General features: G+C 41.5%; 1 protein-coding gene and 1 pseudogene across 3 annotated transcripts; one reads left to right on the top strand and one right to left on the bottom strand.

Annotated features, from left to right (window-relative positions):
- Positions 1 to 1,177: 1,177 nt before the first annotated feature.
- On the bottom strand, positions 1,178 to 5,853 carry LOC113012573 (B2 bradykinin receptor pseudogene; annotated as a pseudogene). 2 transcript variants are annotated; one of them, XR_013903566.1, is made up of 3 exons: positions 5,713 to 5,851; positions 5,412 to 5,499; positions 1,178 to 3,896 (listed from the first exon to the last, which is right to left on the bottom strand). The product of XR_013903566.1 is annotated as a B2 bradykinin receptor pseudogene, transcript variant X1 (transcript). The 2 variants fall into 2 exon arrangements; XR_013903567.1 differs by lacking the exon at positions 5,412 to 5,499 and having other exon boundaries at positions 5,713 to 5,853.
- A 27-nt stretch (positions 5,854 to 5,880) lies between these two features.
- LOC113012574 (katanin p60 ATPase-containing subunit A-like 2) lies at positions 5,881 to 18,368 on the top strand. Its single transcript, XM_026152859.2, has 5 exons — positions 5,881 to 6,019; positions 7,262 to 7,332; positions 17,393 to 17,555; positions 17,699 to 17,801; positions 17,882 to 18,368. The coding sequence occupies exons 1-5, from the start codon at positions 5,969 to 5,971 to the stop codon at positions 18,019 to 18,021; spliced, it is 528 nt and encodes a 175-aa protein (XP_026008644.1). The 5' UTR covers positions 5,881 to 5,968; the 3' UTR covers positions 18,022 to 18,368.

The following is an 18,368-nucleotide window of genomic DNA, read 5'->3' on the forward strand; positions in this document are numbered from 1 at the left end:
TTTCAGAGCTGCAACATCACTGGAGTGCCCAAAAGCACAAGGTGTGCAATACTCAGAGACATGGCCAAGGTAAGAAAGGCTGAAAGACCACCACCACTGAACAAGACACACAAGCTGAAACGTCAAGACTGGGCCAAGAAATATCTCAAGACTGCTTTTTCTAAGGTTTTATGGACTGATGAAATGAGAGTGAGTCTTGATGGGCCAGATGGATGGGCCCGTGGCTGGATTGGTAAAGGGCAGAGAGCTCCAGTCCGACTCAGACGCCAGCAAGGTGGAGGTGGAGTACTGGTTTGGGCTGGTATCATCAAAGATGAGCTTGTGGGGCCTTTTCGGGTTGAGGATGGAGTCAAGCTCAACTCCCAGTCCTACTGCCAGTTTCTGGAAGACACCTTCTTCAAGCAGTGGTACAGGAAGAAGTCTGCATCCTTCAAGAAAAACATGATTTTCATGCAGGACAATGCTCCATCACACGCGTCCAAGTACTCCACAGCGTGGCTGGCAAGAAAGGGTATAAAAGAAGAAAAACGAATGACATGGCCTCCTTGTTCACCTGAGCTCAACCCCATTGAGAACCTGTGGTCCATCATCAAATGTGAGATTTACAAGGAGGGAAAACAGTACACCTCTCTGAACAGTGTCTGGGAGGCTGTGGTTGCTGCTGCACGCAATGTTGATGGTGAACAGATCAAAACACTGACAGAATCCATGGATGGCAGGCTTTTGAGTGTCCTTGCAAAGAAAGGTGGCTATATTGGTCGCTGATTTGTTTTTGTTTTGTTTTTGAATGTCAGAAATGTATATTTGTGAATGTGGAGATGTTATATTGGTTTCACTGGTAAAAATAAATAATTGAAATGGGTATATATTTGTTTTTTGTTAAGTTGCCTAATAATTATGCACAATAATAGTCACCTGAACACACAGATATCCCCCTAAAATAGCTAAAACTAAAAACTACTTTCAAAAACGTTCAGCTTTGATATTAATGAGTTTTTGGGGTTCATTGAGAACATGGTTGTTGTTCAATAATAACATTATTCCTCAAAAATACAACTTGCCTAATAATTCTGCTCTCCCTGTAGAAGATACAGACTTGTTTTTAAAAAGTGTAAGACTCGTGATGGACAGCTTAAAGAAGCATTAAAAATAACAAAGAACCACATCACAGGGGACAACAAGTCTGGAACGTTTTATTAATTTATTGTCTACAAGTGATTAATATTGAGTGTTACATTAAGTGCTGTGAAAAAGAGGTATGCATTTCAGTGTCCAGCAGTGATCTGTGATTTTAAACCATAAATAAACTACTTAAAGCATTGTTAATTGTATTTAAACTGTAAATTTAACCTCCTAGGACCTGGCGTCCACATATGTGGACATCACATTTTAGGGTTGTCCAGACCACAATACTACATTTTTTTTTTCCTCTACAAGGGCCCGATATCCACTTGTGAGGACATATTGCTACTGTTCTATCAAAATTTAAAGCGAATGTCCTCATATGTGGATCTCATTTTTCTTAGAAATGAAAATCAGGTAAAAAAAAAAAAATCACATAATTCTTTGTTTTGTTTTTTTACAATCATCAGGTCCCAATCAGCCCAAAGAGAAATTAAAAATGCATGCCATGAAAGAGTTCAGGTCTTAGGAGGTTAAAACCCTTACATATATACACGCAGAGTTTCTTTTTGATGCAATGGGAATAGAAGCACAATACTTTAATATAATGCAAAGAAAAAAAATCCCTCTTTGAACTTTAAGTTCATCACTGAAACAATCCAAGTTGGTAGCAGTAAATCTGCATCATGCCACAGCACAGAGCACTCCAACTACATAACCATGCCCACAAGTGAAGTGGAAAATCTAACCATGCAAATATTATGTTAATAGTATAAACACTGTTAAACTGCTGCAGTCTCTTTTGCATATTTGTTTCATTATCTCAGCTTGTGTTTATCACATGTGCAATATAAAATAAAGGTGGGAATGCTATTCAATTATGAAGCAGGGTTATTATGGCATTAAATCTGAAATTGTGTCTAATAGATATCAATTAGAGGATGAGCAGTAGAATGACACATTTGAAATTTGAGCCTCATATCCTGTCATGCTACGAATGTCAACAGGATGTCAAGAGAAAGCTATACTGGATCACTGGTTTTGAAGAACAACCACACCCTTACTTGCCATTGAATTTTAACTTCATTGAAATTTAGCACAAACAAAAGCTCAAATATGGCCTTAAATGTAATTATTTGCAATTATAGTTTTATAATTATATTTTTCAAAATGTGACATCTAAACAGATACGGGTTCATGGACGGTTGGTAAAACAAAACTTGTTTGAGGTATGAGGTAATGTCTCCTGTTATTCACTCCTCTGTCAGAGTCTGACGAAACATGGAACAAAGCCCAAGACAATAAAAAGGTCCTATTGTGACTTTTTTTCTAACAGTGTATTTTCATTCTTTAACTTCAGGAGTGTTGCATGAATCACATTTCAGACGACTTGCTTGTTATCTTTAGCCTTTCCTCCATGCCAGCTGTCTTCTGCATGCTACTTTCTCTTAGCCAAAGCCAGGAGTTATGTTCCAACTGGAGAAACGGTCAAAGAACGCTCAGACTTCACTACACCAAGCAGAGTCAGACTGACAGCCTTTCAGTATCACCTCTAGGAAATAAACATGTTATGGCTAAATATCCCTTTCTGAAGAAAAAGTAATGCATGCACAATGTTAAACAAAAAAACAAACAAACATTCAGATTACAAAAACAACATTTTTCTCCTTGCCTGAGTAAATAATTGTCCATTTAACTGGGTAAACCATCACAGCACACATCCAAAAGATCGCAGTCATATCACTTTGAACTATGATCACAATTTAAAACTTGTCAGGCGTGTGGACAGTCGGCTGAAAGATGCTGTTTGAGTCTTGTTCCACAACATGAAGAGTTCCTTTGCTTGTTTCTGGAAAGTTTTCCCTACTAAGACGTAGAGAATGGGGTTAAGGACACTGTTGAAGAAGGCAAAGTACGTAGAGATCTGTTGGACGATGGTCAGTGTGATGTGGCATTTCAGAATGCCAGTGTTTTGGAGCATATCTAGTATCTTTGTCACGTGGAATGGCACCCAGCAGATCAGGAATGCCAGGAGAACTGCCAGGATGAGAGTGGTGGCCTTCTGATCCGTTTTCTGAATGTTTAAAACCTCCATTAGCCTCTTTCTCAGAGTTTGAATAATTTTGACAGTGCAGAACAAAATAATGATAACAGGGACGATGAAGCTGAATGTTATGGTTGTCACCTCAGATGCCAGATATTGATTTTGTGGCAAGTCAAGTGAACAGTGAGTAAGATTTGATTGAGAGTTGAATTCTAGCTTCCTGTAGATGAATATGGGGAGAGCAAAGACCAAGCCAAGACCCCACACAAACAGACATCCCAGTTTGGCATAAAGCGGCCTGCGCATCCTCTCATGGGAAAGCGGGTGCACCAGTGCCACATAACGATCTATGCTAACCATAACAAGGAAGTAAATGCTACAGAACGCATTCATGTAGATAACAGCTGATGTCACTTTGCACAGGCTTTCACTGAAAGGCCAGTCAAATCCCTTTCTTGTATATTCAGCCCAGAAGGGCAAACAGCACACCAGAGCAAGGTCAGCTCCAGCCAGGTTGCTGAGGTATATCTCAGCCACAGTGCAGGCCTTCTTGTGGAGGCAGAAAACCATCAGCACAAACACATTAAAGATGATTCCAAGCACACTGATGACCAGGATGTAGGGTGGAACCAGAGTGAAGACCAAGCTGTTGTCTTCAGGAATACAATGGTCTTCTCCTGTGTTACTTTGGTCTCCAGACATCTTGACAGAGTAAGAGTTGGAACGGATGCTGCAGAGAGAGGACAGCAACACAGGTAAAACATTATGAAATGCTATGTTATATGGAACACAGTGATATACTTCATTGTCATCAAAACTCATAATGCAAAAGCTGTTGCTGTATTTCCAGTTCGTTCCTAATAAATAAACACTGTGGCAAGTTCAGGCACAGAACCTGTTTTGGTGACTCCTGAAAGAAAATCATTTTTTAAATTTATTTATTTAATGAACTTTTCTCACCATCTCTAAACCCTCACTAAAATTCAAAAACAATGACAAGAGTTAATTTTCTTAGTTTTGTTATTAGGATTAAAGCCTCTCTTTTAAAAAAAAAAAAAAAAAAAAAAAAAAATCAAATCAAAAACAACCCTTGCGATTAGGGTTGGTTCAGGTGACAGCAAACCATTCATACTTTTTTGCCATCACTTATTCAATTCAGGGAGTGTGGGAGGAACCCAGAGTACCCAGTGAGAGGATAGAAACACTATGCAAAAGGTCCCTGACTGGATTTGAACCCAATAGCTTTGTACTTTGAAGCAGCAGAGCTTACCACTGCACCACTGTACTGCCAAGCATAACACTGAAGTTGCTCTAGGCTCATCCAATTAGACAACTTACTATGACGCACAACGTATTTTCCTTCTATTTCTCATAAACTTTAATCTACTTTCTACCATAGTTTGTGTTTTCCTTTGCTTACCCATGAACCACTTGTTTCTCTTCTTTTTCCACTCATCTCCCAACTATTCACAGTAAAGATGGCTAGCCCTTCCTGAATCGGGGTTTGCCAAAGGCCTCTTCCTGTCTCAAAGAAGTGTTTCCCCCCAGGGACTTGTATGCGTGTCAGGTTTTTCTCTATCATAGTCTTCATCTTTCACTATAAAGACCTTAAGGGAACAGTTTGTGCAAACTGGTGCTAAATAAATAAAAATCAACTGATTTTTCCCCTTGCCTAGACATTTAAAATAGTAAACAAAAAAAAAAAAAAAAAAAAAAAAAAAAAAAAACCCTCCTCAAAAAAAACCAACAACACCTCAATCTTTCATAGAAAATCAATTTTCTTTGTTTTTGTTGCTTTTAAAAACTTTTTTTGGTATTAAAAGTACTTAATTCTAACACCCCCCTGTCCCCCACGCCTATGTAGTATTTTGTATTTGTTTTTGCACATAAACGATAACAACCCAAAGGTATTCACATTTTGAACTTACTGCGGTTCAGCAAAACAGAAACCACATTGAATGCAGAACTTTTCCATATCTGTCACTTAACGCTGCATAATATGAAAAGCAATTGCACAAAAGGATGATTAACGGTTATCAGCACCAATCCAACAACATTTTGCCTGCATGTCGCCTCCACTGTATAACTGCGGGGCATCCACAGTTTCTGTATGTTTTCTCAGCAGCTTTAAAACAATTTTAACTGAAATGCATGAACGCTTAAAAACAAAAAAAAGTGGCAAAAAACAAAAACTCGTTATCATGTGTGTGTGTTTGTATTAGTCTAAATGTTTAATCGTACTTACTCGTTTTGGTTAAAGGTTCTCAAAACGCTAAACGCGTTGAGACAAATCCAGTTAAGAATCTGCAGTTACACCTGACAGAGTTCATAACCTGCACAGCCAGAATATTAACTCAAAACTTTGTTGTTATTTGTCACAAGTAATGATATAAAGCAGAAAACACTTTTTATTATAAATCATTATGCACACTGTTAAGTTGTAGTTGTGATTTAATTAACCTTAAACTGCAGAAGAAAAAAGGTTTAAAAAAAAACAAAAACAAAAAAAACACAGACAGAAAAGTAAAAAACAAGTTTGTTCATACCTTGTACGCAAGAGTCTGTCCTCTAGGTAAAAAAGAAAGCGTCCCAAAAATCAACTATACACATCCAACACCTTGTGCTACTGACTGTGGCTGTCGCTGACTTCGAGGGGAAAGTAAACCGATGGCTCGCGCTGCTGCCACACACTTCGGTCAATCCCTCCCTTTTCTCTGTTTAAGTACCGTTGTGGTACGGAGGGCCTAACGTGCCCCCGAGGGGAACGCGAACTACGCGGTGGACCAACTTCACCATCACTTAATGGAGCCCAATTATCAATCAGTGAAAGTCGCCCACCAGGCCCGAGAGGCGGTGAGTGAACACGGGCTTTTGTTTCTTGTTGTTTTACGCAAATTTGACGCACAACTGTTTTCAGATATCAGCCTGTGGCTATCTAACAAGCAGTGGCAGTGAACAGATGGGCACCGAACTGTCTGGTACTGTAAGCAGTGTTAAGCTAAAGGCATATGTATCCAGGTGTTGGTCGATTTATTTTGCACATGTGATGGGATTTCTATATTGTCGCTTTCACGAGCGTGGTAGTTAGCCGTCGAGCTAATCGTTAAGTTCTCCATGCACTGTGTGACAATAAAGCGGCTGCGTCCACTGGTTGCCTAGAGACAGCTCAACTGGTTGTTGTTTGTTGTTGACTGGCCCCCTCTGCTGGCAACTGTGTTTTCCCTTTATTTCCAGCCCAATATAAAATATTCCTCCTCCACATGTTTGAACCAGGGAAGAGAAGAGAACTGAAGCATTAATGAGCACAGGCTAACTCGTTAGTTGATAATTAGTGGCTACTTTTAGTTAGACCACAGACATAAATACTTTAGGGAGTGTCATTTCCATCTTTATTGTCTGTGCAGGTTCTTAGTCATCCAGGTCATGGCAGTCTTTAAGAACTTGTAAAAAAAGAAAAGCAGTTGGACTTCTTTAAGTTTGATGATGTTTTTCATCTTTCACCCAAGAGGTTTCTTAAGTTCTAAAAACAACAGGTGGAGGGTGCAAGGTATTTAACCAATAGTGGGAATTTTCACAAGCTTAAAGAAGTACAGTTCTTGAGACTTCCATCTTTACTGAAATTAGGCATACAGTTAAAGCCCATGGGTAGCACAGTGGTAAAGAGTTTTGCCTCCCAAAGAGGTCTATCCACAGGCCAGCTGGAGTGTCTCTGTGTGGAGTTTGGATGTTCTCCTCGTGTCTGTGTGGGTTCTCTTCAGCTACTCTGGCTTCCTCCCACAATTCAAACACATGGACATTAGTTGAATCAATGACTCTTAACTTGATCATAAGATAGGAATGTGTTAGCCCTGCGTTAGGTTTTGTTTATCCATAAGTTGTGACACTTCATATCCTTCTGTTAAAAAAATCGGAATATTCTTCTAAAATATGTTGCTTTTGGGGGGACTGTATTGGTCTTTATTAGACCATATCTGTTCTTCATGACACCTGTGACAAATTGAACAATATTATTTGGTAGTTATTTCTCATATAACAGCTCCATTTGAATTCCCCTTTTGTCCTCTTGTTGCTGCTGTTCTTGTTGCTGTCCAACAGGATGAGCAGAAGACTGAGATGAGGAAGAAAAGTCTCCTCATCCTTATCTATCACCACCTGCTGGGGGAAGGGTCAGTATAAAATTGTGTGTGTGTGGATGCATCAAGTGGTGATCAAAAAGATTAACTTTTCTTTTAAGTACATTTTTAGCATCAGGTTTAGATACGGACTTTTAAAACAGGTGGCTGAGTTTCTTTGATCAGAGCAGGTAGAATACATAAATTCACTCTTTGTTACTTCAGAACAGAATGGCATAATGCAAAATGGCATTGCTGGTTTATTATTGGATAAGTGGTAACAAACCAACCAAAAGGTCATATTTGTATGTCTGTTGTTAAGATTCAATATTGAGGAAGGGTACAAGAGGTGATCGAAGAATAACCACACTGGTCCGGCCGGGTGAAGTCAAACGAAGATTTTAATGAATACACGCGTGGGAAGAGAACTCTGTACGCAGACAGGAAGTAGTCTTCGACTTAATCAAAGCATGAACAGATATTTTATAGCATCAGGGTTTATTTACTGACGCCCCTTCATACGTCACCAGTACATTTTATACATAGATCAGATCAACATCATCATGACTTTTCACCTAGAAAATCATCTCCTATTTTCATGGCGTGGTACTTTCCGTTCTTATCTTAAAATGAATTGTTCCTCTTTCTTGCTGAGACAACAAGGACGGTTCCTCTAAATAAATTTAACTCTATGTGTGTGTGTCACGACCTCACATGCTCTTTCTCAATTCACCTGTTGCACTTCTGACCTTTTACCAGACCAGAAGCTCACTGAGACTATGTGTATGTCTTCTACTAAATAAATGTTTTAATCAAGAACCTCTACTAAAACCTTAATATAAAATGATCTGATCTTAAGGCCTTCTTAAAGCTATCTGTTACATTGTTAAAGCCTCGTCTTAGCCTGCGGCTCAAAATAACTTCCTGGTTTCACTTCTGCATACAACTTCCTGTCAGCCTGCAACTCAGTCTTTCTGAAAGAGACACTGTCTAAACCTTGGAATGCAATATCCATGCTGCAAATTATATTATTAATGCAATAACAATTATTTAACAATAGCAGTAAAATAATTTCCCTCCTCGACACTCCCCCTTTTGACCTCTGAAAACCAGAGGTCACAATACACTGTGTCCTCACGCAGACCCTTCTCTGGTGGTCTCGAACCTCGAGATCTCCAGGATCCTCGCCCCTCCTGTGGTCGCCGAGATCGGTCTTCTGCAAAGGAAACAAAACACCTTTTCTTGCATCTCCCTAACTTATCCTATCTGGGACTCTTTAATTAAAAGCCTGATCCTAATTATCTTCTTAACTTATTGACTTGTATTTATGTATACTCTTCAACGTTACTCATCACTTTAAAATTCTTTTAAGCGCTGGTTTCACGTCCAGTTGCTCGCTCTATTTTCCCTTATCTGATCATCAACATCCTATGCACAAGTTGTCGCTGCTGCAAGTTAATCTACTCCAAAAGAAAACAACCACTTCAATCAATTAAGTTTAAGCATATAAGCAATTACTCCTGTATACATTTCATCATAGCTAAATGCTGCCTTGAAACAACTCCTATGTGTTAACACTAACTTCATTTTAAAACCTCACATTTCCTATGTTATCACCTGTTTTGGTATAACCTTTTTATTTCATTTTGCTCCCTTAATGTAACAATACCTTCTAATTCTAATTTATCAGACTTAACCAAAATATATGCTTTCCTTCCTCTTTGGTCCTTCTTAAGTTCAGTTAAAAGCTAAATGAATTTAGGGCCTTTTGCCTGGAATCAATACTGTCATGTGTGTTTCTTAACTCTGTGTCTGTAAGCGTGTGCAATCCTTCATGAACTCATATTATCCTCACAGTAGATTGGCTAATCATAGCGCTAGCCAAAGGCTCATGACCCTCCAGAGACAAATTTGAGCCACAACTCCTTTTAAAGCACAAAATGCAATATGTATAAAATAGTTATAACTGCACCTGAAATACAAAGTTAACATCATCATAAACATCTTATGGTCATCAAAGCAATGGGCAGGGCTGCGACCCAATTTAGCCCTGTCTGCGCACAAATTTTAGCCAACTTGTTTTTCAAATTTAGGTTCATCCTCTCTACCTCTTGCAAATCTTTATTCTTGAAGTGAGTACCATTGTCTGATCTAATTCTCTTGGGAAACCCATGCCTTGGAATGTAATGATTAAGCACTTAATCACGCTTTTCGCATCTTCACATTTGGTCGCCCATGCTTCGGGCCACCCAGTCAAAACATCCACACCCACCAACAAATACCTCACCCCACCTGGGCCTGTATCAATCATGTCGGTATAATCAATCACGACCTCTTCTCCTGGCCTTCCTGGCATGAGAACCTTACCAGCTTCAGGTTTTACTGCTGGCTTTGGGTTGTGTGCCCCACAAATTAGGCACGTTCTGGCCTTTTCCAGTATCATCCTTCTCAAATCAGGATGCCACCATCGGCACAAATTTCTCTCCATCTGTTTCACTCCCACGTGACCAAGCCCGTGAGCCTCATTCACCTTTTGTTCCGCCATTTTGGCCGTTAAAGCGGGACGCCCATCTGGCCCCCTCCACAAACCGCCATCTTGCCAGGCTCCTTTGTTTTCCCACACCCCCTTTTCCTCTGGGGATGTCTCCTCCTGAGCCTGTCTAACTTCTCCCATGCTATTAGTGCTACCCTCCTCTTCTGGGGTTACCTGCACCAGTTGTCTCTGTCCTTTGTAGCCCGCTGCTTCCTTTGCGGCTTCGTCAGCTTTCTGATTTCCTCTTGCCACCATACTGTCTGCTTGTGAGTGGCCTTTGCATTTTATAATACTTACCTCGTCTGGGTCCTCCAGGGCCTTTTTGTGACAGATGGGTGCATTTATGGCCGTTCTGAACCCGGCTCTCTTCCACTGAGCCAGTTCCACATGAGCTGCTCCAAACGCATATGCTGAGTCAGTGTAGATGTTCACTCTCATGTTTTTAGCCAACCTCAGGGCTCGAGTTAGGGCTATCACTTCAGCTCTCTGGGCCGACTGTTGTCCCTCGATTTTTCCTTCAACCTGGGCTTTCTTAATACAGTCATGTGGTTCTCCTGACCCCATTAGGTCCGCCATATTTATTCCTTCATGTGTGAATATCAGATTTGGCGCCTCTAAAATTTTGCTGAACCTTTGTTGCGTCAGTGGAGTCATTGTGAATGCCTGTGAGTTCACATAGGCCACTACACTGTGTGTAGTAAGCACTTTCAGTGGGTGTTCCCTCACTATATGTGCTGTTTTCTGAATTATCTTTGCTACTCCTGCTGCGTGTTGTGTGCATGTGGGATGCCTTACTTCTGTTGAATTTAATCTTATGCTGACATACATAAGTACATCCCTACCTCCCCCTTTTTTCTGAAACAACACACCATTCACAACTCCCTTTGTTTCTGAAACATCAAGATAAAATGCCTCATCATAGTTAGGTGTGGCCAGATCTGTGGCTCTTGACAAATCCTGTTTTAGTGAAATGAACGCTGTCTCTGTGTCCGGCGTCCAAGGCAATTCAGCCTTCAGATTTCGAACACCAACTTTCTTGATCAAGTCCCTTAAAGGGGCCGTTTTACCCGCATAGTTCGGAATGAACTGCCTGCTGTAACCTGTCAAGCCAAGAAAGGAAAGCAACTCCTTCACAGTTCTTGGTTTTGGATGTGTCAGAATTTGGTCTCTGTGTGTGTTCATTAACCCCACTGATCTGTGTACGATCACCCGGCCCAGGAATGTTACCTCTGGCCGGACCAACTGCAGTTTTTCTTTGCTCACTTTGAAGCCACACTCCGCCAATCTGTTCAACACCACGAGCGATGCTGCCGTACAGGCCGCTGCTGACGGGGCTGCAATAAGAAGATCATCAACATACTGTATTAATTTACAGCCCCCTGGCAGTTGACATGGGGACAATGCCTCTTTCAACACCTGATTAAAAATTCCTGGTGAGAGTGCAAAGCCTTGTGGTAGGCGTGTGTACCTAAATTTGCGGCCTCTGTATGTGAATGAGAAAATGTCTCTGAGTGACTCGTGCAGTGGGAGACAAAAGAATGCATTCGCTAGGTCAATTCATGTGAACCACTTTTGGTCTTCAGTTTTGTGCTTCTATTATGGTCTGTTAAATGGTATGTCATACTTCAGCCGGAACAGGACAGGCGAACAGTTAGCTAGACCCACATCTGTGGGCCCTGCGGACCACAAAGTACCAGGCAATTTTGAGAGCTCAGCTACTGCATCAGGATGATCCATTCTTTCCCTGTCATGTATTCTGGAGATTTCTTTATGTTCTAAGATCACTACATCGTTGGACAAACAAGTTATGCGATATATTTTACATTTTGGTGCATACCAGACGTTTGGAATTTGGGTGCCTTGCCAGCATGCGTTGTCCAGCGCCCGCTTAACCATTGGTCCCAGATCCCTTGGCCCATGACCCTCGTGGACCGCCAATGTAATGTGAGGGGCTGAATCCTCTCCCACATTGTACCAAGGCAGTTGTTCATCAGTAAATTTCACAGCCGCGGCCACACCTTCTGGTCCAACATAAATGTTATGTGTTTGCACATTCCACGTCTGTCCCTCAAGATCAGACTGGAACTGTTCCCGATAGATATCGTTATCTTCCCTATCATAAAAGAGTGTAACGTGGAAAGGATCTCGCGGAGGGGAATAGACGGCCAGGCTCATTATCCAGGGTTTCCACAGCTGATAATGTCTCAGAATACCTTCTTCCACTAGCCTCCCCAGTAGATTTTGGCAGTGGGTTGTTCAGAGTTCTGGACTTAAATATTGAGTCTTTGAAGGTGATCCCAGTTTCACAAGCAGGTCCCTGCCCATGAGATTTTCCAGGCACCTGTGAGGACACCACATATTGGTGCTTCAAAGTCTGTTTTCCCAGCTGTGTCAATGCTGGATTTGTCAATGGCAGTGTCATTGGAATCCCGGAAAAGCCTACCACATTAACTGTGTGACAGGAGAGTGTTGCACTGTCTGGTGTGTCTTTCAATGTTGAGTATGTTGCTCCAGTATCCACCAGGAAGGGCAATTCAGTGCCTTCCACGGTCATCGACAGCATGGGTTCTGCCGCCCCCACGCTGTTCAGTTTCTCCGGGCTCCGTCAGTATTGCTCCCTCTCCCAGCCCCAGTCGGCTACTGGGTACTGGGGGGCTGGTGCTGCATTCGGGTTTGGAGCTTGATGTGCTCCCCTGTAAGCAGCTCTTTGTCTTGGGCCTCCTCGTGCCTGGGATTGATAGCCTCGCCCCTGATAGTTCTGCGGCGGTTCAGGGCAATCTCGGGCCCAGTGTCCTTCTGCTCCACATCTCAGACACGCAGTCCGAGACACTCTGCCAGGATTCCCCGGATTCCGAGCCCTTTGTCCTCCCCTCACGGATCCACCACGCCCTCTCTGCGGTCCACCGGTCCCCCAATTCCCTACTGGTTGACGCTGCCTTGGTGCATTGGCGGGCCAACGGTCATCAGGGTAGAGACCCGGATCCTGATCTGGCCAGTCAGGCACAGGATCGGGCTGAGGCCTTGCCACCATTATAGTCTTATTTAGTTCTTTCGGTTCTTTTTTCTTCGCATTATATTTTTCGCGAGCCTCACCCAGCTGCAGCCTAAGCAGCTGCGCCTGTGCTTCATCTAACTCTTTCTTTTGTTTGTTCGTCAAATCCTGTTCCTGCTGAAGTCTGTGGGTCACATGTCTCTCCCACTGCACCGAGTCTGCAACGGCAAAATCTGGGTTCTTTTCCAAGTCAACTGCAACCTGATTGGGCAGCCCTGCCAGCACTGCCGAACGACACCACGCTCCACTTTCACCCTCCTTCCCCGGATGTATTCCTGTTCCTAACAACCATTGTTCCTTTGCTTTAGCTAAACACTCTCTGCTTTATAACCTCCAATGCCGTTAATGCCTCTATGGACGCACGTAGGGCCTCATGCATTTGTCCATACACTTCTCCTTCAGTTTTTAACACCAAGCTCAGAGGTATTTTATCACCCAGCCCTTTCTGTTGGGATATAATAGGTTTACTTACCTCAACCTCCATCGCTTGGCACTCTTTCTCTGCTGATTTTGATACTCCAGGGGAAGCCAAGCGAACAGCTTTCTTAAGCTGTTCGAGCTGATCCTTCAGAGGTTTGCATCCCCTTTTCCTACTAGGTGTCGCACCCGAGCTGTCAGCCATCCTCTGAAACACAGACTTACCTCTTCCAATGGCGTTGGTCGACTCCACCTTCTTGGTCTAGGTCACCCAGACACGCTTAACTTTCAGTTTCAGTCTTCGTCTCGCTGTTCTCGCAACCACTGGCTCCTCTTCCCCTGCTTGGTGATACACAAAGTTTAACCCAGCCCTTTAGACGCTGTCCTCGCGTTCTCAAGCGTTGACACTCAATCAAAATTATTCGCCCTCAAAGTGTTAATATATGACACCAGCAACCCTTATGCGCAACGCGCTCATCTCCGTATACTTACCTCTCCAATAGTTCCTCGGATTAGTGTTTTTCATTTATTTTAAACCCATTAACTGCGCTGCGCGTCCCTTATATACTTTACAGCAACACACCCTCAAGCATCCCGTACTAATAAATCTAAAACCAAGAAATCACCTTTATGACATTATGTCAAAGCTTTCTCCATGTTGCACAGCCTGCCACAGGTCTAACAAAAAATCGCTGCCCGAGAAGGCTCCCACATATCAAGGTGGTCGTTTTCACAAACTTCCAGCAGACCCTCAAATAAACAAAAACAACGACCCAGGCAGGCTTCCAGTTCAGCCTCCTCAATTTCTATGCACACTGAAAACTCATGGGGAGATTCTTCTGTCTCCCCGTGTCCTACACAATTCACCTCCAAATGATCCCCTACAATTGAAATTTCAGTGTGGAATGACGCAGAGATTAACATTTCCTTATTTATTCACTATATGTAACCTGAATTTTCTCTCTCTTATCAAATAACAAAGGTTATCTTTACAATTTGTTATTGAACTACTAATTAAGTTGCTTTTTATGGTGTCAGTGATAAACTGCCCCTAAAAAGTCCACTTTATTGCGTGCTCATTGAGTTACTCCTATCAAAACTATTTAACAAGTTCAATTTACACATACTCATTAATCTGTCACGCTTATTAGTGGCTCATGGTTGCTTAAAGCCTATGTCTGACTTGACCACAGAGTTAGAGCATCATTCAATCCTCTCAGGATGACCACTCCACTTACTCTGCATCCAGTCAGCTCATGAATTAACAACCCTTGCAGACTGTAACCCTTTTATTTTTTGTTTATGCCTTCAAATCCACCTTAAATCTTCTTTACCTAACCGTTGGTTTTAAACACAAACAATTCTTATATTCTATTTTGAAACGCTGTCACCATTCATATATTTACAATGTTGTTATTTACTAAGCCAGCATTTTAACTGCAGACATTTATCCACATTTGCAAACAATAGTTATAGAGCTGAATGACACACAAAACCGAAAGCATAGTCCTCTCATGCGCTCTGCATCAGCTGCCTCATTTGCATGCACACACACTCTTCATCTAAGAATAGCAGCAGGCAGTCAGTGCATTGCTGACTCGACCCACAGAGATCTTTTTTAATACAGAGACGTCTTATATTTACAACTGCACAGATTTTATGCCTTTTAACACCTACCGAATTTCGAAAAATTTAAGTTAACGGTCTAACCGATAAAAGTCCAACTTTTTTGTAATCAATTAACCAGTATCTGTCCAACAGTTTCTGGCCTCATCTCTAAAGTCCCTAACTCAATTTAAAAGTGTCCAACACCCAAGGTCCAACCTTTGCTGCCCAAAAAAGCGCAGATACCGTTCCAAACGGTAAGGAGATTCTAACTCCTAGTTATTCTGGAGTGCCCCAAGCTCCACAGTGACCAACTGACTATCCCTCTTCGAGGACAATGCATAAGCGTCCTTTGCATTGGCAAGCGTTACCTCTGAGCACTGCGCTTCCTACCAGTCCAACTGGCGTTCTTGAGTAATTTATAATACTTTGGAACAACAATAAAACACCCAACAAAGTGTAAGACTGAAGCAGGTCCAACCTTATAACCAAAAAATAACCAGATTCCCTAACATACTAAACGGTCCAACCGCATTCAATCATTACCAGCAGTCCAACTGCTTTAAATCCTCAGTACTGTCATGACATTCTCATCAAAATCAAAACAGACATCCACCAGTAACTTCAGTGAGTAGACTTAAATTTTATCATATCCAATTTGGCACACTTTGGAAATAATTCAACAGGTAGTGCCTTACCTTTTGGATAAGCCGGCTTATGCCCACTCACTTAGACCACTGGAATTCACGTCTGCCCGTCAGACCACCCAAGACCCCGGATTTCTCCGTCCAAACCTCCAACTCTCCTTCCCCAATAACCGGACGAAGCCCCCAAATGTTAAGATTCAATATTGAGGAAGGGTACAAGAGGTGATCGAAGAATAACCACACTGGTCCGGCCGGGTGAAGTCAAACGAAGATTTTAATGAATACACGCGTGGGAAGAGAACTCTGTACGCAGACAGGAAGTAGTCTTCGACTTAATCAAAGCATGAACAGATATTTTATAGCATCAGGGTTTATTTACTGACGCCCCTTCATACGTCACCAGTACATTTTATACATAGATCAGATCAACATCATCATGACTTTTCACCTAGAAAATCATCTCCTATTTTCATGGCGTGGTACTTTCCGTTCTTATCTTAAAATGAATTGTTCCTCTTTCTTGCTGAGACAACAAGGACGGTTCCTCTAAATAAATTTAACTCTATGTGTGTGTGTCACGACCTCACATGCTCTTTCTCAATTCACCTGTTGCACTTCTGACCTTTTACCAGACCAGAAGCTCACTGAGACTATGTGTATGTCTTCTACTAAATAAATGTTTTAATCAAGAACCTCTACTAAAACCTTAATATAAAATGATCTGATCTTAAGGCCTTCTTAAAGCTATCTGTTACATTGTTAAAGCCTCGTCTTAGCCTGCGGCTCAAAATAACTTCCTGGTTTCACTTCTGCATACAACTTCCTGTCAGCCTGCAACTCAGTCTTTCTGAAAGAGACACTGTCTAAACCTTGGAATGCAATATCCATGCTGCAAATTATATTATTAATGCAATAACAATTATTTAACAATAGCAGTAAAATAATTTCCCTCCTCGACACTGTATAGAAAAAGTGAAGTGCAATTCATCAAGACAAGCACATCAAAAATCTGTTCCTTGCAATGTGTCGGTCCACCAGCTATGTAGCTGCAGCAGTGGCCTTGGATCAAGAGATAAATGGAGGTGTGAGTAGGTTCGAGGTTAGCGATAACATCGATCTGGAGATGGTGTTGAGGGAGTATGAGAGCTACCACTACGTCAAATTCCAGAAGTATCCCAAACTTATCAGAAGAATAGCAGAAGCAGGAAAAAGGAGTCAAGGAGGCAAAAGGGTTAAATTAAAGAGTTTTAAAGTTTCTATTAATACTAACTAAAAGAGACGGACAAGCCGCTATCACCATTTAAGAAAACAAAACTCAGGCGTTGGTCAATAAAGTAAAACATAAGCCAAAAAGAAAGAGCAGCTCACTAGCTGAAATCCGCTGAAATCCACCAAAAACACACACACGCGCGTGCAGAAACCCACCAAAAAAAATACAGCTCACTAGCTGTAACCACACTCTGGCCCAGAGCTCACCTTTCCCTGGGCTTAAATCTCCTTGATTACTGACGCGAGTCAGCTGTGTAAAAGGGAAAGGTGGCACCTCAGGCAGAAGAGGTGGTGGGACACCTTCTTTTGCATTTACAAATGAATGGGAAGACAGAAAAATACAACTCACTATTTTTGCTGTTTCAACCCTCCTCGTACATTTATTGCCAGCATCATCTCAGCCTGATTTTAACATTCATTTATTTTTCTTGCATTGAATGCATTTGAAAAAGACCCTTCATTTTCTTGACAAACACAAGATTATGATGTTATGATGTCATAGCTGTTTAAATAAAAAAAGATGACTACTAAGACAGCTATAAAATTATGACAGTTAAATCTGCCTTTGTTTGTTTCTAATAAATCTCTCAGGGAACTGGACCACGCAATGCTGAGGAGGTTAGAGAAGCGGATTCTAGTGAGTCTTCCCTCTTCACCAGCTCGCCAAGCCATGATTTCTCATTGGCTGCCTCCTCTCAGCTGCACAGGAGGGATGGAGCTACGCACTGTGCTAGACTACAAAGCACTGGCAAAAGTGTGTATGGAGTTTGTCAAGTGTTTAATCGTTATGCTTAACAATTTTTCTTTAATTAATATAATTTCATAAATCATATATGTTATCTGGAAGGAAATGTGTTCACTCATGTGCATCTGTATATTTGTGTGTTTTATTTCCAGGAGATGGAGGGCTACTCTGGCTCAGATATAAGATTGGCATGTAAGGAAGCTACCATGAGACCAGTTCGAAAGATCTTTGATGCTCTGGAGTCACATCAGGATGGTAGGACAACACACACACAATGTCAAGATTGACCCCTACAACAGCCATCTTCTCTGACTTACTGTGATTCTCTTTTACAGATGACACAGACATGCCCGCCATCCAACTGGAAACTGTAACAACAGCTGATTTCCTGAATGTGATTGAACACACCAAACCCTCAGCACGAAACCTGATGGACAGATACACAGCCTGGGAGAGAGAGTACCAATCTGTCTGACGCTAGTACACATAACATGAATGCAAAGACTGTCATACTAACGCAATAAAAGTGATGATAACTTGTTTTTACTGTTACAAATTTATCCTGCACTATACTAATAATTTACACTAATGACTATATATTTGCGTAAAATGTTTCCTATACTTTGGATATTTGTGACAAGCTACTGCAGGTTGGAACGGTGTACATTTTAATCACTGCGGAGTTTTGAAAAACTCTTTTTGACATGGAGGAAATATTTGTTCATTGATCATTTGTTTTCTTTTTTATTATTTGAAAACAAAAAGTATACAACCTAATACAATAAAACTTTGGTGACTGGTACTTTGAGTCAAACTACTATA

This window comes from Astatotilapia calliptera, chromosome 19 (genome assembly GCF_964374335.1).
Source record: "Astatotilapia calliptera chromosome 19, fAstCal68.1, whole genome shotgun sequence".
Lineage (NCBI taxonomy): Eukaryota > Metazoa > Chordata > Actinopteri > Cichliformes > Cichlidae > Astatotilapia > Astatotilapia calliptera.

Bases quoted from the DNA above. Each gene is read 5' to 3' on its own strand.
- LOC113012574 (XM_026152859.2), top strand. From the start codon at position 5,969: ATGGAGCCCAATTATCAATCAGTGAAAGTCGCCCACCAGGCCCGAGAG. The intron at 7,333-17,392 runs GTCAGTATAAAA...TAAATCTCTCAG, and splicing joins CACCACCTGCTGGGGGAAGG to GGAACTGGACCACGCAATGC. The intron at 17,802-17,881 runs GTAGGACAACAC...TCTCTTTTACAG, and splicing joins TCTGGAGTCACATCAGGATG to ATGACACAGACATGCCCGCC.